Source organism: Salmo salar, chromosome ssa16 (assembly GCF_905237065.1).
Source record: "Salmo salar chromosome ssa16, Ssal_v3.1, whole genome shotgun sequence".
Lineage (NCBI taxonomy): Eukaryota > Metazoa > Chordata > Actinopteri > Salmoniformes > Salmonidae > Salmo > Salmo salar.
This window is the reverse complement of record NC_059457.1, coordinates 50,605,566-50,631,206: the sequence shown is the minus strand read 5'-3', so window position 1 is coordinate 50,631,206 and position 25,641 is coordinate 50,605,566. Positions and strand designations below refer to the sequence as shown.

The following is a 25,641-nucleotide window of genomic DNA, read 5'->3' as shown; positions in this document are numbered from 1 at the left end:
CTCATTGTAATGTCTGGAATGGAATAAATGGAACGGAGTCAAAACGTGGTTTCCATATGTTTGATGTGTTTATACCGTTCTATTTATTCCATTCCAGTCATTACAATGAGCCCATACTTCTATAGCTCTTCCCACCAGCTGTCCTCTGGCACCTAGCTACATATTGTGTTAATGGCTGTTTTGGAGCAGTCCTCCAAGGGAATTATGCGCCTTAAAGTGGTAGTAATGTAGTTCAACATGAGATTATGTGATCTGGTATTATTGCTTGTTGCAGGCAATTAAGGCCAGACACCACACCCTAATAGGGTAATTTCTCCCCTTAATCATATCACAATCAACTTACAGTACATTCAGAAAGTATTCTGATCCATTCACTTTATCCACATTTTGTTACGTTATAGCCTTATTCTAAAATTGATTAAATTATAATTTTTTCCTCAGCAATCTACACACAATACTCCATAATGACAAAGTGAAAACAGGTTTACATTTTTTTTTGCAAATGTATTAAATACAAAAAACAGAAATACCTTATTTATATAAGTATTCAGACCCTTTGCTATGAGACTCAAAATTGAGCTCAGGTTCATCCTGTTTCCATTTATCATCCTTGGGATGTTTCTACAACTTGATTGGAGTCCACCTGTGGTAAATTCAATTGATTGGAGATGATTTGGAAAGTCACACATCTGTCTATATAAGATCCCACAGTTGACAGTGCATGTCAGAGCAAAAACCAAGCCATGAGGTCGAAGGAATTGTCCGTAGAGCTCCGACACAGGATTGTGTCGAGGCACAGATCTGGGTAAGGGTAGCAAAAAATGTCTGCAGCATTGAAGGTCCCCCAAAACACAGTGGCCTCCATCATTCTTAAATGGAAAAAGTTTGGAACCACCAAAACTCTTCCTAGAGTTGGCTGCCTGGCCAAACTGAGCAATCGGGGGAGAAGGGCCTTGGTCAGGGAGGTGACCAAGAACCCGATGGTCACTCTGACAGAGTTCCAGAGTTCCTCTGAGGAGATGGGAGAACCTTCCAGAAGGACAACCATCTCTGAAGCACTCTACCAATTAGGCCTTTATGGTAGAGTGCTCAGACGGAAGCCACTCCTCGGTAAAAGGCACGTGACAGCCGCTTGGAGTTTGCCAAAAGGCATCTAAAGGACTCTCAGACCATGAGAAACAAGATTCTCTGGTCTGTTGAAACCAAGATTGAACTCTTTGGCCTGAATGCCAAGCCTCACGTCTGTAGGAAACCTGGCACCATCCCTACGGTGAAGCATGATGGTGGCAGATGTTTTTCGGTGACAGGGACCAGTCAGGATCGAGGGAAAGATGAACGGTGCAAAGTACAGAGAGATCCTTGATGAAAACCTGGGGCGAAGGTTCACCTTCCAACAGGACAACGACCCTAAGCACAGATCCAAGACAACGCAGGAGTGGCTTCGGGACAAGTCTCTGAATGTCTTTGAGTGGCCCAGCCAGAGCCCGGACTTGAACCCGATCGAACATCTCTGGAGAGACCTGAAAATAGCTGTGCAGCATCACTCCCCATTCAACCTGACAGAGCTTGAGAGGATCTGCAGAGAAGAATGGGAGAAATTCCCCAAATACAGGTGGGCCAAGCTTGTAGCGACATACCCAAGAAGACTCGAGGCTGTAATCACTGCCAAAGGGGATTCAACAAAGTACTGAGTAAAAGGTCTGAATACTTATGTAGATGTGATATTTCAGTGTTTTTTATTTGTAATACATTTGCAAAAATGTCTAAAAACCTGTTTTTGCTTTGTCATTATGGGGTATTGTGTGTCGATTGATGAGGGGGAAAAAGCAATTAAATCAATTTTAGAACAAGGCTGTAACGTAACAAAATGTTGAAAAAGTGAAAGGGGTCTGAATACTTTCCGAATGCACTGTAAGCCAGTTGAACGTAGGCACAAATAGAAAAATAAGAAATATTTTATTAAAATATGCAACTGAGGCGATATCTCATTAAATATTCACAAATTTGCATATTATGCCCCCCAACAAATTGGGACACTGGATGAAGTCCGCCTAAATATTTCGGTTTCATTTTGTTAAGACACTAACTTGTCCAGAGCAGATTGTGGATAAATACTTCTTTCATCTTTCTATCTGTAAAATATTAGACATGTACTTTAAATGCAATTCGAAATTATTGATGTAAGTCCACTTTAAAGTGGATAAAATTAAAATGTTAATGACAGTAGTATGATGAACTAAAGAAAATATACATTTCCATCAAGTTTTTGAAATGTTTATGTTTACTTTTTGAAAATACTAATGGACCAAAACACAAACAAACCTCAAAATGGATAGTGTCACGCCCTGACCTTAGAGAGCCGTTGTATTTCTCATTTTGGTTAGGTCAGGGTGTGATGTGGGGTGGGCATTCTATGTTATTTATTTCTTTGTGTTGGCTGAGTAGGGTTCCCAATCAGAGGCAGCTGTCTATCGTTGTCTCTGATTGGGAATCATACTTAGGCAGCCTTTTCCCACCTGTGTTTGTGGGTAGTTGTTTTCTATTTTGTAGTCTGTACCTGACAGAACTGTGCGCTTTTCGTTTCTTTGTTTGAGTGTTTCGGTGATAAATAAATCATGAACACTTACCACGCTGCGTTTTGGTCCATTCCTTCCGACGAAACCCATTACAGATAGGTAGATGCAAAAATGTCATTTCAGCCTGTGAAGCCTGGCCTTAATTAGCAATAGCGTGTGTGTTATTATTGTATATTGTATTTATTTTATTAAAGTAGGCCTTGGCTACTTTTACCTACACTACAGTTTTTACCATATGTCAATGACTCAAGCAAGCAAAATTAACTTTTTTAATTAAGGATATCAATGCATCATCTTTATCAGATACAGTATTTCAGCAAGCCGAATTCCCCAGTTTCTCCGAAGTGTTTATGAAGTGTTACTGTATCTGTCATTCATGGCTGGAAGACAATAGAGATATACTGTACAGGCAGGGTACCTGGTTCAGAGCTCTGAGACTATTTATAGCTTCTGCTGCATCTTTTTGTCAAGACATCAAGTTATTGATGTTCTATTTTTACAGTGTCAATTCGCTCTCTCCTTCTCCTTTTGGTTGCCAAGCAATCGACCAAGGGACCTGATTGGAGAATGATGTGCTGCTTGCTGGACATCTTGACTGTGATTTCAGTTGGCTAATAAACTCCTTTAATAGTGGGTGGATGATACCCATGAGACGGTTGGGGGTTTGATGTGATCTAAGATGTTAAATGCCATTGCTATTTCACCCTTTCACATCTGTTGGATGAAGCAACTACCAAGCATGAGAGAATTACATCCCCTGGGAGGCATTTCAGTTTACTGACTTGATACAGATGTCAGATCTTCTTTTTACTATTATTATCGTAGCAAAATAATCCTGCAGCAACAGGATTTTTATGTTTTAGTCCATAATGTTGCTTGATAGGTGGTTAGGCTGTTACAGTGCATTCGGAATGTATTCAGACCCCTTCCACTTTTTCCACATTTTGTTACGTTACAGCCTTATTCTAAAATTGATTAAATAGTTTTTTCCTCCCCTCATCAATCTACACACAATAACCCCATAATGACAAAACGAAAGCACGTTTTTAGAAATTTTTGCAAAATTATCATAAATAAAAACACTGAAATATCACATTTACATAAGTATTCAGACCCTTTACTCAGTACTTTGTTGAAGCACCGTTGGCAGCGATTACAGCCTCGGGTCTTCTTGGGTATGATGCTACAAGCATGGCACACCTGAATTTTGAGAATTTCTCCCATTCTTCTCTGCAGATCCTCTCAAGCTCTGTCAGGTTGGATGGGGAGTGTCGCTGCACAGCTATTCTCAGGTATCTCCAGAGATGTTCGATCGGGTTCAGGTCTGAGCGCTCTTTAGCAGGGTTTCATCAAGGATCTCTCTGTACTTTGCTCCGTTCATCTTTCCCTTGATCCTGACAAGTATCCCAGTCCCTGCCGTTGAAATACATCCCCAAAGCATGATGCTGCCAGCACCATGCTTCATCGTAGGGATGGTGCCAGGTTTCTTCCAGACGTGACGCTTGGCATTCAGGCCAAAGAGTTCAATATTGGTTTCATCAGGCCAGAGAATCTTGTTTTTCATGGTCTCAGTCCTTTGGCAAACTCCAAGTGGGCTGTCATGTGCCTTTTACTGAGGAGTGACTTCCATCTGGCCACTCTACCATGAAGGACTGATTGGTGGAGTGCTGCAGAAATGGTTGTCCTGGAAGGTTCTCCCAGCTCAACAAAGGAACTCTGGAGTTGTCAGAATGACCATCAGGTTCTTGGTCACCTCCCTGACCAAGGCCCTTCTCCCCCGATTGCTCAGTTTGGCCGGACGACCAGCTCTAGGAAGAGTCTTGGTGGTTCCAAACTTCATCCATTTAAGAATGATGGAGGCCACTGTGTTTTTGGGGACCTTCAATGTTGCAGACATTTTTTGGTACCCTTACCCAGATATGTGCCTCGACACAATCCTGTCTTGGGGCTCTATGGACATTTCCTTAGACCTCATGGCTTGGTTTTTTTCTCTGACATGCACTGTCAACTGTGGGACCTTATATAGACAGCTGTGTGCCTTTCCAAATCATCTCCAATCAATTGAATTTACCACAGGTGGACTCCAATCAAGTTGTAGAAACATCTCAAGGATGATCAATGGAAACAGGATACACCTGAGCTCAATTTCGAGTCTCATAGCAAAGGGTCTGAATACTTATGTAAATAAGGTATTTCTGTTTTTTGTTTTTAATACATTTGCCAAAAAATCTAAAAACCTGTATTCACTTTGTCATTATGGGGTACTGTATGTAGATTGATGAGGACATACTTTTTTTAAAATCCAAATTTAGTATAAGGCAGTAACATAACAAAATATGGAAAAAGTCAAGCGCTTTCCAAATGCACTGTAGCTGGACAAAAGTAGGGTACACAAAAAGTGTTAGTGTGGGTTTTCAGTGAACTTTTAAGTAAATTGCAAAGCTCATCTGCATTTCCTGCGGCGCAGGAACATTCTCAACAACAAAAGAGTGATCAAATTAAGATCCTACACCTGTAGTTTACTGACTTGATTGTTGGTATTAAATCAAATGTATAATGCAGTGGCCTGCCATTATTAGAGGGATACATCTGGTTTGAGTTTTTATAGATTCATATGAATTTGGTATTAGATTAATGTATTATTGACTGCAGAGTTATTAACATTATTGTGTTGTCGTCAATGTAATATTTTGCAGCTTATGAACCAGGTCTTTGAAGGTTTGTCTCTACAACGCATAGATATGGCAAAATTAGGGCAGGCCAGAATATTGGACAAGGTTGCGTTTAGCCATACACCCAGATAAAAGGGTCCAAACGAAACAGTGACATGACTAAATTTGGCCTGTATTGTGTTACTGGGGACGTGACTAAGCTCTCTCTTTTTCCAAGAAACTACAGAGATACCAGCTAATACAGGAATAATTGACATTGTTATGAAACTGTAAGAGTACTGCCAACATTTGACTGGATGTCATGTCCTGACCATGGTAAGCTGTTATTTTCTATGGTAGAGTAGGTCAGGGCGTGACAGGGGGGTTTATTCTATGTGTTCTATTTCTATGTTCTTAGGTTCTAGTTTTTGTATTTCTATGTTGGTTTGTTTGGGATGATCTCCAATTAGAAGCAGCTGGTCCTCGTTGTCTCTAATTGGAGATCATACTTAAGTAGGGGTTTTTCTTCCTGGGTTCTGTGGGTGATTATTTTTGAGTAGTGTTTGTTTCTCCTCTGCGTCACGGTTTGTTGTTTTGCCTATTCAGTTATTTGATGTATTGCATAGTTTCACAGAGTAAATAAAATGTTGAACTACACACACGCTGCACATTGGTCCTCTCCTTTTGACAGCCGTGACACTGGAATACACTTTGTTCAGTCTTGTTGCGGTAATGTTCAGACCTCAGAACAGTTCAACGTTGCATGATTTCAGACATGAATTGACAAAATTGTTTGGTTGCATTCAGTCTTTTTGCTTTATTTTAATGGCCTTCACAGCATATCAAACCAGAAAAAAATTGTTGGTTTAGCACTGGTCCAAAACCAGTCTAAAATCTGATACGTCAAAGCAAATTTCCAGTATAACATACTATTATCCTGCATCATAGGCCTACATCCTTGAATCAACAACACAGGGTTCTTTATTAGCTGTCATTTTAATCCTAATCCTCATAATGCATTTAGGAAAAAGGGATTGGCTAGAGTAATCTACTGCTGTGTGAATTCAATTAGACTTAATCTGACCCCATGCCATTCTAAGAGGAAGACAAGGACTGTGTAAATTTTATCTCCCCTTAATTGATTATAGCGTTCGCAGAGACGAGGAAAAGCCTGTCTCACTGCTCTCTTTCATTTGCCCCGTAAAAAATTAATTGCGTTCTAATGGAGAGAAATCCTGTTCTACTATTTACTCCCTATACACTGGAACGAGACCAGACACACCTTTCCCTGGTGCTGTCATTAATAATACGTAAACATGAGGAATCATATTGTAGCTAATTCGAGATGTAGCCTGTTTCCCTCATTAAAATGCAAATCAATTTATAACATTTTTGACATGGGTTTTTCTGGATCTTTTTGTTGTTATTCTGTCTCTCACTGTTCAAATAAACCTACCATTAAAATGATAGACTGATCATTTCTTTGTCAGTGGGCAAACGTACAAAATCAGCAGGGGATCAAATACTTTTTACCCTCACTGTACACCTTAGCCAAATACATTTAAACTCAGTTTTTCACAATTCCTGACATTTAATCCTAGTAACAATTCCCTGTTTTAGGTCTGTTAGGATCACCACTTTATTTTAAGAATGTGAAATGGCAGAATAATAGTAGAGAGAATGATTGATTTCAGCTTTTATTTCTTTCATCACATTCTCAGTGGGTCAGAAGTTTATATACACTCAATTAGTATTTGGTAGCATTGCCTTTAAATTGTTTAAACTGGGTCAAACGTTTTGGGTAGCCTTCCACAAGCTTCCCACAATATGTTGGGTGGATTTTGTCCCATTCCTCCTGACAGAGCTAGTGTAACTGAGGTTTGTAGGCCTCCTTGCTCGCACACGCTTTTTCAGTTCTGTCCACAAATGTTTTATAGGATTGAGGTCTGGGCTTTGTGATGGTCACTCCAATACCTTGACTTTGTTGTTCTTAAGCCTTTTTGCTACAACTTTAGAAGTATGCTTGCGGTCATTGTTTTCCTACCTCATGATGCTATCTATTTTGTGAAATGCACCAGTCCCTCCTGCAGCAAAGCACCCCCACAACATGATGCTGCCACCCCCGTGCTTCACGGTTGGGATCGTGTTCTTCGGCTTGCAAGCTTCCCCCTTTTTCCTCCAAACATAATGATGGTCATTATGGTCAAACAGTTCTATTTTTGTTTCATCACACCAGAGGACATTTCTCCAAAAATTACAATCTTTGTCCCCATGTGCAGTTGCAAACCGTAGTCTGGCTTTTAATGGCGGTTTTGGAACAGTGGCTTCTTCCTTGCTGAGCGGCCTTTCAGGTTATGTCGATATAGGACTCGTTTTACTGTGGATATAGATACTTTTGTACGTGTTTTCTCCAGCATCTTCACAAGGTTTTTTGCTGTTGTTCTGGGATTGATTTGCACTTTTCGCACCAAAGTATGTTCATCTCTAGACAGAACGCGTTTCCTTCCTGAGCGGTATGACGGCTGCATGGTCCCATGGCGTTTATACTTGCGTACTATTGTTTGTACAGATGAATGTGGTGCGTTCAGGCATTTGGAAATTGCTCCCAAGGATGAACCAGACTTGTGGAGGTCTACAATTTGTTTTCTGAGGTCTTGGCTGATTTATTTTGATTTTCCCATGATGTCAAGCAAAGAGGCACTGAGTTTGAAGGTAGGCCTTGAAATACATCCACAGGTACACCTCCAATTGACTCAAATTATGTCAATTAGCCTAACAGAAGCTTCTAAAGCCATGACATCATTTTCTGGAATTTTCCAAGCTGTTTAAAGGCACAGTCAACTAAGTGTATGTAAACTTCTGACCCAATGGAATTGTGATACAGTGAATTATAAGTGAAATAATCTGTCTGTAAACAATTGTTGGAAAAATGACTTGTGTCATGCACAAAGTAGATGGCCTAACCGACTTGCCAAAACTATAGGTTGTTAACAAGACATTTGTGGAGTGGTTGGAAAACGAGTTTTAATGATTCCAACCTAAGTGTATGTAAACATCCGACTTCAACTGTACATAGACTTGGAATCACTGGCCACTTTAATAATGGAACACTAGTCACTTTAATAATGTTTACATACTGCTTTACTCATCTCATATGTTTATACAGTATTTTATTCTACTGTATTTTAGTCAATGCCACTCCGATCTAATATTTATATATATTTTAATTCCATTGTTTTACTTTTAGATGTGTGTGTATTGTTGTGAGTTGTTAGATATTACTGCACTGTTGGAGCTAGGAACACAAGCATTTCACTACACCCACAATAACATCTGCTAAATATGTGTGAACAATTACATTTTATAAGCTTAATTCAACTGTCATACCACATCAGAACCAAAAATATCGACTTATTTTACTCCAACGTTTGTAAACAAAGTAAATGTAAACAAACACTACATAGCTTCAAAACATGGTTAAAATTATCATTTTGATATCATGGACGCTCAGTCCTCACATCCATAGCTCTGTTATTAATTTGAGAGTGGTTACATTTCTCCAACCTCATACCCCAGCTTTTTACCTTAACAGGGGCAGGGACCGGCTTTTATATTGTTTCAACTGCTGACTGACGTTTTAAGTAAACACTGAAGTATGTTGGAATTTCGTGATAGTAAAGAACTCAGTCGCCCCTCTTACTGCACACTTCCCTTCCACTGTGTGGCTCAGCTGTAACCGATACAACATGATGAAGTAATAATAAATGCAGTCGGCAGGTTAAAGCTCCTTCAACATTCTAAAACAATATCAAATGTAGCCAGACCTCTGTAACAGCTTTTTTACGCACATCATTGTAACTATTTGTTTCCTGTACTCTGTTCTTTCCTTTTATTGAGGGAGCTGACAGACAATATCATTTCCTGTGGGTAAAACAAAGCTATTGCGACACGATTGATTTGCTCATTCTTGTACAAGAAAAACGGACACTTAAGTAAGTAGAGCAAACTCACTGAAATAAATGTAAACATTGTCTTATGAATAGGTTTGAACATGTTTTAGGAATAGGTCAGATGAAAATCCAGTACATCTCTGTGAGTGCACCCCTCGGCGCACTGTTGCCATGTTCCCAGTTTCCTCATGGGTGTGGTGATTAGATTGGTTGGTGAACATTCTGTCAAATCCTGACCGAGTTGCGCGAGTCCCTGGCCCTTTAAATCAGTTAAATTCTCTTAAAATTAATACCGCTATCTTGACATTTCTTTCACAACCGAGACCATGTTTGCCATTTGAAAACGGACTATTGTGACACTGATTGGAACGACGTGGACAGTCCCATAAAAATCCAGTTTCAGGTAATAACGTGTTCTAAGCCAGCTGAACCTCTTGGTATTTTCTTGCTTTTATTTCCTGCTTTGGGTACACCCTATACGATACGGTTTGATGTCGGCCTTTGTTTTGCATTGAGGTTGCAAAACATTAAGAGATGAATTGATACATTAAAAACCCCATGTTTTGAATAGTGTTCATCATAATAGCTACTTATATCTCTTTCAAGGCTTGCTGTTTTTCTCACCGAAGCTTTTATTGGTGTTAATTCGGTGTTATCGAAACGCGGCCTTGCACGTCTGACGGACATAAACGAACTACGGTAGGCTATAGATTAATAGACTATTCACGAGTATAATAACGAAGCCTCATTCAGATATGTAGAGCAAGATACCGGTGCTATGCCTTTTTTGTCTTTTTTACATTAATCAATTATAGATGACATTCTGTTCATTTGAGCGGAAACTTGTAGCAACCCTGCTAATGTAACGGGGCGCATAGATTGCTTAATTTGCTGCATATGTTGTCTTGAAAATACCTGCCACGATCATTGATATGGGCTTGGAGATATAAATGATCGCAATATTTCATTTTGTCAAAGCAACACGTGTTCAAGAATCTGTCAGAACAGAGAAGAACCTTCCAGTTCAGTGTTGGTGCTGTTACAACGTAACAATATTGTAACAGAGTTGTAACTTTCATATATCCTATATCTCTGATTGTATCCACAATCCGCATTAAAATGATAGCCATTTTCCTATAGTTTCTTACAATACGCCTGTGGTTTAGTCTTGTAACTAGAGCACTGTTTGTTTTTGCTGTAGTTATTGTTTATACAGTACATCTGCAGTATGATACAGTTTAAAACAATATCCTGACATGACATGTTTAATAAGGCCTCAAACCAGACCGGTTAAGGTAATGCAGTGTTGTAAACAGCATTACCAATGCTGTTATCATAGTATGTAAACTTCGACTTGTAATACTGTAGCTGTTTGTGAATTGGTAGGCAATAGAACAAAAACATACTGGGTATGTTTTAGTAAGGTTTATCTTGTTACAGTGGCTTTGCGATAAGTGGCAAATTATTTATTAGAGAAGATATGAAGATCACGATTGATATGCATCTATCATATGCATTTCCTGCATTTCCTTATGTCTGCACTAGAGCCGTATAAATACTCAGCTTGTCTGGGAAAGAATTAGCCTATCTGGGCAGTCAATTTGCGTGATATAATTCTCCAGATGTTTGGAATAGTCATTCTGGGAAGTGAACAAGTTGTCACCTGGTAGGGCTTCCTAGTCTCCTTTTGTCTTTACACAGGTTTCGGTCATGTCCACCTCTTGGCAACTATGCATCACCCTATTGGAGATCGCTCCCGAGTGGCGCAGTGGTCTAAGGCACTGCATCTCAGTGCTAGATGTGTCACTACAGTCCCTGGTTTGAATCCAGGCTGTATCACATCCGGCCGTGATTGGGAGTCCCATAGGGCGGTGAACAATTGCCGAGCGTCATCTGGGTTTGGCCGGTGTAGGCCGTCATTGTAAATAAGAATTTGTTGCCTAGTCTTTTTTATTTTATTGTGCATATGCATGTACACACCAGTCATCCCAAAACCAAAGCACCTGCTCACACACAACACACATGCGTATACACACACACACACACACACACACACACACACACACACACACACACACACACACACACACACACACACACACACAATGTTTAATTCGCAATAACATTCTTACAAACATGGCTTTTGACCGACCTGTTACAGTGGTTTAACACGAAATAACACACATATCAGATGGAACCCATTCGTTACACATGAATAAGTCCTATTCAGCCAGCAATACCTATTCACCAGAGACAATGTTACTTTGAAAATCAATCCAATCTTCAATTTAAAGCTGGATACATTTAGGGCTGGCACAATTACCGTATAACTGTGTAACTGACGGTTATGAATTAAGACCTTCATGAAAATAAAATATTGGTCATAACGTAATAATAAAATGTTAAGAAAAATGTATATATCATTAGATTTTTTGGGGGTGGAACGAACAGCTGACTGAAGACGGGACAGCCTGGCATTGGTGTGGTTGATTCCGTTTCTGTGGTAGCGTGGACGCTTAACGTGATTAAACTTTGTTGCTCCTTTGCTGAAACAAGCAAGGTTTCGTAGCAAACAATCTACATGCCATGCTAATGTAGAAATGGTTATTTCAAGTAATGTTAAAGGTAGACTCAGCAAAATGACCTTGCCACGAGCAGAGCCACAGATACTGAGATGAGCGAGATGCAAGACTTTGCTCCCACACAGTCACACGCAGTATCTGCCATGTACATTGGGTTTGCTTTGCGCTGTTAGAGCATGGTAGGTTCAGGACCAAAACAGCTGAGAAGTTTAGCCGAGCCTTGCACTACAAACGTCTTCATTTTTGTGTGACCCACTATGCTGTTTGCTTTCTGCATTTCCGTCATATCGCTGAGTCTACCTTTTAACTGATGTGGCTCTGTAATGTCAGTTGAGTTTCATTTAAAAAAACAAATCACAGCACATATTGATGGGTACTCTTCCTGCTTTTCTTTCCTACTTTGACTTTCTGCTTTGCTCCTATGGGTATGCTTGCAATGGCCGCCAGGCCACCCATTATGCCATCATTGACTTGAATGAGGATGGCCAGTTCTATTCATTCTATTTCTATGTAGCACATGCAGTCAGGAGAGGGGGAGAGTGGAAAATGTGCGTCTTAAATAAATAATCTCCATATATAGTGTGCAAAGCTGTCATCAAGGCAAAGGGTGGCTACTTTGAAGAATCTCAAATATAAAATACATTTTGATTTGTTTAACACTTTTTTTTGGTTACTACATGATTCCATATGTGTTTTTTCATAAATTTGATGTCTTCACTATTATTCTACAATGTAGAAAATAGTCAAAATAAAGGAAAACCCTGGAATGAGTAGGTGTGTCTAAACCTTTGACTGGTACTGTATACAAAAGTATGTAGACACACCTTCAAGTTAGTGGATTCTGTTATTTCAGCCACACCCATTAAATAGTACCCACAAAACACCAGTCTCAACGTCAACAGTGAAGAGGCGACTCTGGGATGCTGGCCTTGTAGGCAGAGGTCCTCTGTCCAGTGTCTGTGTTCTTTTGCCCATCTTAATCTTTTCTTTTTATTGGCCAGTCTGATATATGGCTTTTTCTTTGCAACTCTGCCTAAAAGGCCAGCATCCCGGAGTCGCCTCTTCAGTGTTGGCATTGAGACTGGTGTTTTTCAGGTACTATTTAATGAAGCTGCCAGTTGAGGACTTGTGAGGCGTCTGTTTCTCAAACTAGACACTAATGTACTTTTCCTGTTGTGCACCGGGGCCTCCCACTCCTCTTTCTATTCTGGTTAGAGCCAGTTTGCGCTGTTCTGTGAAGGGAATAGTACACAGCGTTGTACGAGATCTTCAGTTTCTTGGCAATTTCTCGCATGGAACAGCCTTCATTTCTCAGAACAAGAATATACTGACGAGTTTCAGAAGAAAGTGCTTTGTTTCTGGCCATTTTGAGCCTGTAATCGAACCCACAAATGCTGATACTCAACTAGTCTAAAGAAGGACAGTTTTATTGCTTCTTTAATCAGGATGACAGTTTTCAGTTGTGCTAACATAATAGCAAAAGTGTTTTCTAGTGGTCAATTAGTCTTTTAAAATGATAAACTTGGATTAGCTAACACAACGTGCCGTTGGAACACAGGAGTGATGGTTGCTGATAATGGGCCTCTGTACGCTATGTAGATATTCCATAAAAAAATCAGCTGTTTCCAGCTACAATAGTCATTTACAACATTAACAATGTCTACACTGTATTGCTGATCAATTTGATGTTATTTTAATAGACAAAAAATATGCTTTTCTTTCACAAACAAGGATATTTCTAAGTGACCCCAAACTTTTGAGCAGTAGTGTTTATAATATTATTATTATTATTATTATTATTATTTTTATTTTTTATTTTTTTGGGGGGGGCGCTATTTGAATGGTTATTACGGGGACTGCAGTCATTTGGCTGGCCAATAACTCATCCAAAATTCCATGACCATCACAGCCCTAGATAATACTAAACCATGATAATCCTTAGGATTAGGTTACAGTCAAGTCTAACATTGTGACATACTCAGGAGAGGTGAAGTTAGTGGCCTTGTGACCATAAGAGGGTTTGTGTGAGACACACAGACAATACTCCCAATAGAGCCCTTTTCGAGTGATGCGTGCACGTCCTGACATCGAAGGTTCTCTAACAGGATGCAAGAGAAAGGCCATAATGTATTATTCTAGCCCAGGCGGAATTTAGATTTTGGCCACTAAATGGCAGCAGTGTATGTGCAAAATGTTAGACTGATCCAATGAACCATTGCATTTCTGTTCAAAATCAAGACTGCCCAAATGTGCCTAATTGGTGTAATGACACCAAACTTTTGAAGTTCATAACTGTGCACTCTCCTCAAACAATAGCATGGCATTCCTTCACTGTAATAGCTACTGTAAATTGGAAAGCGCAGTTAGATTAACAGGAATGTAAGCTTTCTGTCCATATCAGATATGTCTATGTCCTGGGAAATGTTCTTGTTACTTACAACTTCATGCTAATTGCATTCGCCTACGTTAGCTCAATCATCCTGAGGGGGACCCACCAATCCTGTAGAGGTTAACTTGCACAAGCTGCATTTGAAGTTGCATGCGATTGTATCCACTGCTAGGTAAACAAAGAGGTTTCTAATGACGAACTGCGCTCGCAACTTTTCATGACGCAACCTGGAAATGGGTTTATAGTACTACCCTACAGTTCAAAATTTGAACTGAAAGTGGGCATGCTAATTTCAGATGCAAGTGTAACTTGTAAATCCATTAATGCTAGTTGGATGTTGTTTAATGGAGTGGATGTCAGGGAAGATTCAGCGTGGTAGCATGTGATATAGCCCCTAGCAGGCTATATCACCTTCGTATAACCTTCGGTATGAAAGCCTGTGGAAGTTCTTGTCAGAAAGAGGCTTAAAGAAGGTGGAATAGGCACGTTCAAACAGCGGTGAAGATTTGAAACCGAAAGCCAGCCGCACCCGGGATCAAACCCGAATCTGTAGCGACACCTCTAGCAATGCGATGCAGTGCCTTAGAGCCCTGCGCCACTTGTGAGGCCTCATTTTTCTAAATGTTTACGGTATTTGACGGTATTTTTATGTTTTTGAATAATGAAAGTAAAAAATTTGCTTCATGAGTAGTGTGTGACCCTAGGGTGCAACACATAGTCGTGGACAAAAATATTGGCACCCTTGTACTTTTTTCAAATAATGCACCATTTGGTCTAGAAAACTGTTTAAATTAAAACATATTTTGGTATCCACATATGTATGTCTTCAGTGTGCAATTGAAAAAAAAAAAATTATAATCCTAAAATGGCCCTGACAATATTATTGGCACCTTCTAGAAGTCGTTAGAAATAATTAGATTTCAAGCAGGTGATTCTCATTTACTTTGGAATTGAACTCACGTATGGGGAGTTGAAAGGTGCCTGCAGTTTAAAAATTACATATTCAACCAGTTTGAGTAGAGAAAAGGACTCATTTTCCTGTTTTGTGTCACTGTGTACCGCAATGAGCATGGACAAAATAAAGAAAACCAGAGAATTATCTGAGGAGGTTAGACACAAGATTGTAGCCAAACATGGACAATCTCAAGGCTACAAGTCCATCTCCAGAGACCTTGATGTTCCTGTTTCCACCGTACGTAATGTTATCAAGAAGTTTAAGGCCAATGCCACTGTATCCAACCTCACTGGACGTGGCCGCAAGAGAGAACTTGATGGAAGATTACAGCGAAGGATTGTTTGAATGGTGGAGAAATTACCTTGACCAACTGCCACGCAGATTCAAGCTGACCTTCAGACACAAGGTATGACAGTTTCTACTCGCACCATCTGTCGCTAACTCAATGAAAGGGGGTTATATGGTAGGAGACCCAGGAGGACCCCACTGCTGAGAGAAAGACATAAGAAAGCCTGACTGCAATTTGTCAAAACACACCTGAACATGGCAAAATCGTTCTGGGAGAATGTTCTGTGGACAGAATGAGACCAAATTAGAGCTTTTTGTGCTTTACCAAAAAGCTCTAATTTGGTCTCATTCTGTCCACAGAACATTCTCCCAGAACGATTTTGCCATGTTCAGGTGTGTTTTGACAAATTGCAGTCAGGCTTTCTTATGTGTTTACAGAAAACAAAATTAAGCTTTCAAAGAAAAGAACACCTTCCCTACAGTCAAACATGGAAGAGGTTCAGTGATGTTCTGGGGTTCCTTTGCTGCCTCACGGCATCATGAAATCAGGTGAATACCAAGGTATTTTGGAGTTCAATGTTGGACCCAATGTCAGAAAGCTGGGTCTCCATCGAAGGTCATGGGACTTCCAGCAGGACAATGACCACAAGCACACTTCAAAAAGCACCCAGGAATGGTTCAAGACAAAACGTTGGACTGTTCTCAAGTGGCCAGCAATGAGTCCAAATCTAAATCCCATTGAAAACTTGTGGAGAGATCTGAAAACAGCAGTTAGGAGAAGGCACCCTTCTAATCTGGGAGAACTGGAGCAGTTTGCACAAGAGGAGTGGGCCAAACTGCCAGTACAGAGGTGCAGGAAGCTCATTGATGGTGCTAGGAAGCACTTGATTGCAGTTATTTTGTACCAAAGACTGTGCTACCAAATATTAAGTCTAGGGTGTCAATAATTTTGTCAATGCCATTTTTGTTTATTTTCTGATTTAAATGGATATATTAAGTTCTGAATCAAAAACAAAGGTTCTGTAATATTAACAGTGAAATAAAGAATTGTGGAGACCAAATACTTTGTTCAGTTTCAACTTATTTTTAGGGAAAATTGTGAGTTACTTGAAAAAAATGCAAGGGTGCCAATATTTTTGGCCATGACTGTACATTGTAAGTGATTTCAACAGGTATTTCTCCATTCTGATTTGTTTTCTACTGTTCAATTAAGCTTCAACCAAAAATAATTGTATTCATTTTCATCAATTTCTTTATTTCCTGCATTCATTTCAGATCATTTCCTTACTGCCATGTAGGGCTGCAAGGTATGGGCAAAAAATCTAGGCCATATTTTTAACCAAATGTTGCAATTGTGATTTGACTTCCGATTTAGATCAAAACACTTGGGTGAACTGTTGGAATCATGGAAAAATAATGATTATTGTCAGATGGCCTCTAGGTCACCACGCTGCTCGTTATGGCGCAGACTTGTCACCATCGTTACGCGCACCTGCGTGTCGTCAGACTCACCTGGACTCCAATCACTTCCCTGATTACCTTCCCTATATATGTCACTCCTTTTGGTTCCATCCCCAGGCGTCATTGTTTCTGTTTCATGTCTGTGCATTGTTCGTGGTTCTTGTTGTATTTTATGTTTCATTTATTGATTAAATCACTCACTCCGTGAACTGGCTTCCAGACTCGCAGTGGACTCGTTACAATTATTCTAATTCAATAGTTAGAAGATAATAGTGGGCACTTTGAGTACAATATTTGAAATGACAACGAATGAAAATGCCAGGGAGGAGTTATTGTGACAGGTTAGGAACCAAAGTGTTGGTCAGTGTTTCCCAAGGGACCCTATAATCTTTGGCTACATTAAATATTTTATCTTAGCTACTTCATGTAGCTAACATATTCATGCTTCACCTATTCCTCTTTGATTTAGAATATACTGTTGCACAAACAACCTACTGATTTAGGCCTACCCCATCACTGGTATTAGGCTGTATAGTTAGCTACGTTTGCTCTGATGCAGTACATTTATTAGCTAGCCAGCTAACTAGCGATTAGCATTAGCACCTAACACGATTTAGCCACAACTTGCTAAGAAAAGACAAACTAGCTGTTCGCAGATGTAAGAAACACGAACTAAGTGTAATTATAGAACACTTGTGGATTTATAATAAGAAGCAAAGTGGAAACCGCATCGTAGTCATCAACATTGTTGCATGTGCTGCACACTGAACCCAAGTGTCGTAGTCGAGCAACAACAAATGTGCTCGTTGCGTGACGGGGCAGGTCTAGGTCTGTGTGGAAAGCAGCATAGAGAGAGAGCGGAGAGAGCGATAACTACATACGGTGTATCACATTTAACAAACCGAACCTTCAAATACCTATTATATAAGGTAAAAACCCAAACCGGTCCGTGCATCAATACCGGTATATAGTAAAAGACGGTATACCACCCAGCCCTAGTCCCAGTCCACCACCACCACTGGAGGACAGCTACTCGGCCAGTCCCACACACCACTGAATATGGATTATTAGATTCAGGGAGAGCCTCGGAAATGGGAAAGGCAAAGGGGATACCTAATCAGTTGCACAACAATGCATTCAACTGAAATGTGTCTTCCACATATAACCCAACCCCTCTGGATCAGAGGGGTGTGGGGGGGACTGCCTTAATCGCCATCGGCCCCCGATTAAGCTTATGTGCCTAATGTTATGCTTAATGGTTAAAATGGAATGAGCTTATATGTTGGTCAGTGAGACATGTAAGCTACTTTATAGCGTAAGGTACCAGCAGCAGCAAGTCACTGGTAAGCTGACGTCAAAGGCTCTGCAGGAGGCTTGCTTCAGCAGGTGCTTTGACTGGTAAGCTGACGTCAGGGTCTCTGCAGGGGGCTTGCTTCAGCAGGTGTCATGACGGAAAAAGGATTCCCAGACAGAAGTGTTGCTTTCTCCGTTGTCTTACCTTTGTCAGTGCGCCTCCTACATGACACCGGAAGGATGCAGACATATTTTTTTTAATGTATTCTGCAGTGGAAATAGAATGGCAAACGGTCTTAAGCCTTAAGCCTTGAGCCTTGAATACCAGATCCACAGATACCAGAGCCTTGAGTAGTTTTGGAATAAGAAGGTTGTACACAGTGGCATTCAAGTGAATATACAGTATGTGTGCATTAAAATATATATATATATATACTGCTCAAAACAATAAAGGGAACACTAAAATAACACATCTTAGATCTGAATGAATGAAATAATCTTATTAAATACTTTTTTCTTTACATAGTTGAATGTGCTGACAACAAAATCACACAAAAATAATCAATGGAAATCCAATTTATCAACCCATGGAGGTCTGGATTTGGAGTCACACTCAAAATTAAAGTGGAAAACCACACTACAGGCTGATCCAACTTTGATGTAATGTCCTTTAAAACAAGTCAAAATGAGGCTCCCTACATTATGACCTCCCTACAACGCCTGGGCATGTTCCTGATGAGGTGGTGGATGGTCTCCTGAGGGATCTCCTCCCAGACCTGGACTAAAGCATCCGCCAACTCCTGGACAGTCTGTGGTGCAACGTGGCGTTGGTGGATGGAGCGAGACATGATGTCCCAGATGTGCTCAATTGGATTCAGGTCTGGGGAACGGGCGGGCCAGTCCATAGCATCAATGCCTTCCTCTTGCAGGAACTGCTGACACACTCCAGACCTCCACACGAGGTCTAGCATTGTCTTGCATTGTCTTGCATTAGGAGGAACCCAGGGCCAACCGCACCAGCATATGGTCTCACAAGGGGTCTGAGGATCTCATCTCGGTACCTAATGGCTGTCAGGCTATCTCTGGGGAGCACATGGAGGGCTGTGCGGCCCCCCAAAGAAATGCCACCCCACACCATGACTGACCCACCGCCAAACCGGTCATGCTGGAGGATGTTGCAGGCAGCAGAACGTTCTCCACGGCGTCTCCAGACTCTGTCACGTCTGTCACATGTGCTCAGTGTGAACCTGCTTTCATCTGTGAAGAGCACAGGGCGCCAGCGGCGAATTTGCCAATCTTGGTGTTCTCTGGCAAATGCCAAACGTCCTGCACGGTGTTGGGCTGTAAGCACAACCCCCACCTGTGGACGTCGGGCCCACATACCACCTTCATGGAGTCTGTTTCTGACCGTTTGAGCAGACACATGCACATTTGTGGCCTGCTGGAGGTCATTTTGCAGGGCTCTGGCAGTGCTCCTCCTGCTCCTCCTTGCACAAAGGCGGAGGTAGCGGTCCTGCTGCTGGGTTGTTGCCCTCCTACGGCCTCCTCCACGTCTCCTGTTGTACTGGCCTGTCTCCTGGTAGCGCCTCCATGCTCTGGACACTACGCTGACAGACACAGCAAACCTTCTTGCCACAGCTCGCATTGATGTGCCATCCTGGATGAGCTGCACTACCTGAGCCACTTGTGTGGGTTGTAGACTCCGTCTCATGCTACCACTAGAGTGAAAGCACCGCCAGCATTCAAAAGTGACCAAAACATCAGCCAGGAAGCATAGGAACTGAGAAGTGGTCTGTGGTCCCCACCTGCAGAACCACTCCTTTATTGGGGGTGTCTTGCTAATTGCCTATAATTTCCACCTGTTGTCTATTCCATTTGCACAACAGCATGTGAAATTTATTGTCAATCAGTGTTGCTTCCTAAGTGGACAGTTTGATTTCACAGAAGTGTGATTGACTTGGAGTTACATTGTGTTGCTTAAGTGTTCCCTTTATTTTTTTGAGCAGTATATATATATATATATATATATATATATATATATATATATATATATATATATATATATATATATATATATATATATATATACAGTACCAGTCAAAGGTTTGGACACACCTACTCATTCTAGGGGTTTTCTTTATTTTTACTATTTTCTGCATTGTAGAATAAGAAGACATCAAAACTATGAAATAACACATATGAAATCATGTAGTAACCAAGAAAAGTCTTAAACAAATCAAAATCTATTTTATATTTGAGATTTTTCAAAGTAGCCGCCCTTAGTCTTGATGACAGCTTTGCACATTCTCTCACGAGCATTATTTATTTTCCAATGTGGAACAAGTCAATTCCCTTGCAGACGAATTGCTAAATTATCGAAATGGAACTTAAACACTAATCCAGGGTTGCATCGCACCACATCTGCATTGCTTGCTGTTTGGGGTTTTAGGCTGGGTTTCTGTATAGCACTTTGACATCGTCTGATGTAAAAAGGGCTTTATAAATACATTTGATTCTGGATAGAATGCTGCAAAATGAAAGGGGCCTGGCACTCCAAAAATTTCTGAAGAGTGCTCCGTGACCCACATTCAGGCTCCCCTAGGTAAAGGAAGTGGTGACACACACACACACACACACACACACACACACACACAGCCGCCTAGTGTTATAGTACAGTTACACCCTTCATTTGCACATCAAATCATATTCAAACAATCAATGGCAGGGCCTGGCATGGAGCTAAACCAGCACAGTTCAAAACACCAGGCCTGATTGAGTGGAAAAGGTCAGAGTCTTGTGTGTCTATATGACCTTTTGAACCAGACTGGAGGGGATTGAAGACCCGGGACTCCCCTAGTGGTGCCTGTGTCTGGGTACAGGCTGCTTATGTCTGGGTACAGGCTATCGCCCCTCCACTTAGGCCAAAGCAGCCCCATCCACAGGATGTCCATATTTGTTCCAGCTCAGGGAAGTGCTCCTCTGAAGGTTTGTCTGTCTGTGTTTTGCAGGTATCAACTCGTCTGTGTGTGTGTTTTTTTTACAAACCCAGTATTCCTGAACACATCACAGAGGGACAATGAGTGAGCTGGAACAGTTACGGCAGGAAGCAGAGCAACTACGCAATCAAATCCGGGTATGTGTATGTGTGTGTGTGTGTGTGTGTGTGTGTGTGTGTGTGTGTGTGTGTGTGTGTGTGTGTGTGTGTGTGTGTGTATTGAATCCATGACTTGAGAAATCTAAACTGTAAAGATCTTTGCAGAATATTGTTTCAGATAAGCATTTGATGCCATTCCTTGGCATTTATCTATCAGCCATTCAAATCATATTATATTCATACTGGAACTGCTATCTGATATACTCTGTTTCCTTAGCACCTTACATGTTCTTTCAGTCTCTCAAAACTCTGAACTTTGCCATGTTGCTGCTGTTGTTTTACAGGATGCCAGGAAAGCCTGTAGTGACTCCACTCTTTCACAGGTAAAGGATTCAACAAATTGAGATTACATATTTACTTACAGTTTAAGTCGGAAGTTTACATACACTTAGGTTGGAGTCATTAAAACTCGTTTTTCAACCACTCCACAAATTTCTTGTTAACAAAATATAGTTTTGGCAAGTCGGTTAGGGCATCTACTTTGTGCATGACACAAGTAATTTTTCCAACAATTGTTTACAGATAGATTATTTCACTTATAATTCACTGTATCACAATTCCAGTGGGTCAGAAGTTTACATACACTAAGTTGACTGTGCCTTTAAACAGCTTGGAAAATTCCTGAAAATGATGTCATGGCTTTAGAAGCTTCTGATAGGCTAAATTACATCATTTGAGTCAATTGGAGGTGTACCTGTGGATGTATTTCAAAGCCTACCTTCGAACTCAGTGCCTCTTTGCTTGACATCATAGGAAAATCAAAATAATCAGCCAAGACCTCAGAAAACAAATTTGTAGACCTCCACAAGCCTGGTTCATCCTTGGGAGCAATTTCCAAACGCCTGAAGGTACCACATTCATCTGTACAAACAATAGTACGCAAGTATAAACGCCATGGGACCACGCAGCCGTCATACCGCTCAGGAAGGAAACGCGTTCTGTCTCCTAGAGATGAACATACTTTGGTGCGAAAAGTGCAAATCAATCCCAGAACAACAACAAAGGACCTTGTGAAGATGCTGGAGGAAACAGGTACAAACGTATCTATATCCACAGTAAAACGAGTCCTATATCGACATAACCTGAAAGGCCGCTCAGCAAGGAAGAAGCCACTGCTCCAAAACCGCCATTAAAAAGACAGACTACGGTTTGCAACTGAACATGGGGACAAAGATCGTACTCTTTGGAGAAATGTCCTCTGGTGTGATGAAACAAAAATAGAACAGTTTGGCCATAATGACAATCATTATGTTTGGAGGAAAAGGGGGGAAGCTTGCGAGCCGAAGAACACCATCCCAACCGTGAAGCACGGGGGTGGCAGCATCATGTTGTGGGGGTGCTTTGCTGCAGGAGGGACTGGTGCACTTCATAAAATAGATGGCATCATGAGGCAGGAAAGTTATGTGGATATATTGAAGCAACATCTCAAGACATCAGTCAGGAAGTTAAAGCTCGGTTGTAAATGGGTCTTCCAAATGGACAATGACCCCAAGCATACTTCCAAAATTGTAGCAAAATGCCTTAAGGACAACAAAGTCAAGGTATTGGAGTGGCCATCACAAAGCCCTGACCTCAATCCCATAGAAAATTTGTTGGCAGAACTGAAAAAGCGTGTGCGGGCAAAGAGGCCTACAAAGCTGACTCAGTTACACCAGCTCTGTCAGGAGGAATGGGCCAAAATTCCCCCAACTTATTGTGGGAAGCTTGTGGAAGGCTACCCAAAAAAGTTTGACCCAAGTTAAACAATTTAAAGGCAACGCTACCAAATACTAATTCTGACTCACTGGGAATGTGATGAAATAAAACCTGAAATAAATCATTCTCTCTACTATTATTCTGACATTTCACGTTCTTAAAATAAAGTGTTGATCCTAACTGACCTAAGACAGGGAATTGTTACTAGGATTAAATGTCAGGAATTGTGAAAAACTGAGTTTAAATGTATTTGGCTAAGGTGTATGTAAACTTCTGACTTCAACTGTACGTAGAAATAAGTGCATGTTATAGCTTGGATCAAGCTATCTTGTGTGCTTGATACAGCCAAACATTTACCACCATCTACATATACATGACCTGTTGGTCTCCTTCCAATCGCAATCAGTAAGCAGGGTTTCAGGATAAGGAAGTAAATTGTTACGCTTGAATTTGAGCCTCTTTTGACCATCTGAAATCCCAGGGTGTTTCTAGTCTTACCATGATTAAATATTAACCACTAAGCTAAGACTCAAATAGCTATGAAACAAACATAGCTATAAAGCAAATGGTGTAGCTATTAGGCTATGAAATAACATTGACATATTTGGATTGAACTCCAGACTAGCCTGAAGTTTATGAAAGACTGTGGTGGATTATGCTGATGATGTTTCCTTTGGGCCTGGTGTCTTGGCAGATCACAGCTGGTCTGGACTCAGTGGGCCGGATACAGATGAGGACGCGGCGTACTCTCAGGGGCCACCTTGCCAAGATCTATGCAATGCACTGGGGCACCGACTCCAGGTCTGGCAATGCTACTTCTGATACTATAGGACTACTATACTTCTACTACTACAATACTTCAACTACTACAATACTACTACTACAATACTTCTACTACTATAATATTTCTACTACAACTACCATATTTATAGTACTACTACTATTACTACAATACTTCTACTACTACTTCTATACTACTACAATAATTATACTACTTCTACTACTACTATACTTCTACTACTACAGTACTTCTACTACTACTATACTTCTACTACTACCGATACCATAGTACGACTACAACTACTACTACAATACTTATACTTATATTATACTACAACAATACTTCTACGTGTACTATACTACTACAATAGTTCTACTTTACTTCTACTACTACTACTATACTTCTACTATTACTATACTACTACTATACTTGTGCTACTGCTATAATTCTACTACTACTCTACTACTACTTCTATACTGCTACTATACTTATATTGACATAATACTTCTACAATACTACTACTATGTTTTTACTACTGCAATACTACTACTTATATAATACTACTATACTTATACTACTACTGTACTACTATTATACTTATACTACACTACGTCTACTACTACTACTATAGGTCTACTACTACTACTATACATCTACTACTACTATACTATTACTATGCTTCTATTGGCATAACCATTATACTACTACAGTACTTCTATTGATATAATACTTATACTACTTCTACACTATTTATACTACTACAATACTTCTACTACTATACTTCTATTGATACTGTTATTTTACCTCCCTTGATTCTAAATGTTTTTGTCCTTTTATTTTTGCCTAAGTCCTATGAGGTAACTCTAATGAAAAGCACTATAGAAATGAAATGTATTATTATTAGTACTACTACTAGTTTGTACCACTACTGCTACTATACTACTAATATACTACTACCACTACGGCTGCTATACTACACTACTACTACCACCACTACTAAAACTCCATATTATTAAGCACTGGCTGCTCGTGTCCTGTGGGTTTTGGACAGAAAGTCAAATAAAAGTTCCTTACACTGTTAGAACTGGATTGAATCCATAGCTAGCTATGTGCTACTAGTTCAATACTACGTCACATAGAGCAGTGGCACATTTTAACCAGTCACTGTACTGTTGCCATGCGGACAAGTACAGTCGCATCAACTGATTTCAAATTGATACTCTGATTTTAAATGTGAGCCATTGGAGTACAAGTATGTGTGCTTTACCGGTGCTCATTCTTACTGCTCCCAAATACATCCGATTGTGCGTCTGCACTCTGAGTGAACCACCTGGAGGACAAACAGCCTGTGTTTATTTTATATACAGTAGTTGACATTTTAGCAGCACAGCTCTCCCTTTATTGAGCGCTTGGCTCGCTACAGATGGGGGGGGGGGGGGGGGGCTACCCACTTCCTATCACTGGAGAGACGGAAACACAGACAGTGGGTGACAGGGAAATGGGGGAGGGGGGGGTGGTTGGGGGTGTAGGCTATCCTCCCCCTCTCTTTCTGTCCCTAATTTTCTCTATCATTACCTCTCTATTCTTCCTCCCTCTTCCGCTGTATTGGTTTCCTTCCCCGTCTCTCCACCTTTCTCTCACTCTCCCTATCTCTTTCTCTCTCCCTCTGTCTCTCCCTGCCTCCCCTCGACTGTAGCGCCTTTCAGATAACTGAGGCAATTAATATTACATGAAATCCAAAGTGGTCGCTATCCTGGACGGCTCGTACAGCGATCCTGGCTCGTGGGGTGTCCCACCAGAGTGGGGGTGGGGTGGGGGGGGAGGAGAGGAGGAGAGGAGAGGACTCTGGAGTCACACCGCATTTAA

The 25,641-nt window shown here is 40.7% G+C and overlaps 1 protein-coding gene across 7 annotated transcripts in view; it reads left to right on the top strand.

The window, feature by feature from the left end:
* The window catches only part of LOC106574143 (guanine nucleotide-binding protein subunit beta-4), a 42,758-nt gene that overhangs the window by 3,999 nt on the left and 13,118 nt on the right, over positions 1 to 25,641 (top strand). The window contains exons 1-4 of one of the 7 annotated variants that reach the window (XM_045697390.1): positions 9,201 to 9,219; positions 21,154 to 21,278; positions 21,584 to 21,622; positions 23,689 to 23,795. In XM_045697390.1, coding sequence (XP_045553346.1) covers positions 21,222 to 21,278; positions 21,584 to 21,622; positions 23,689 to 23,795 — 203 coding nt within the window. In that variant the 5' untranslated portion in view covers positions 9,201 to 9,219; positions 21,154 to 21,221. The other 6 variants (XM_014149775.2, XM_014149778.2, XM_014149776.2 and 3 more) reach the window with 6 other exon arrangements.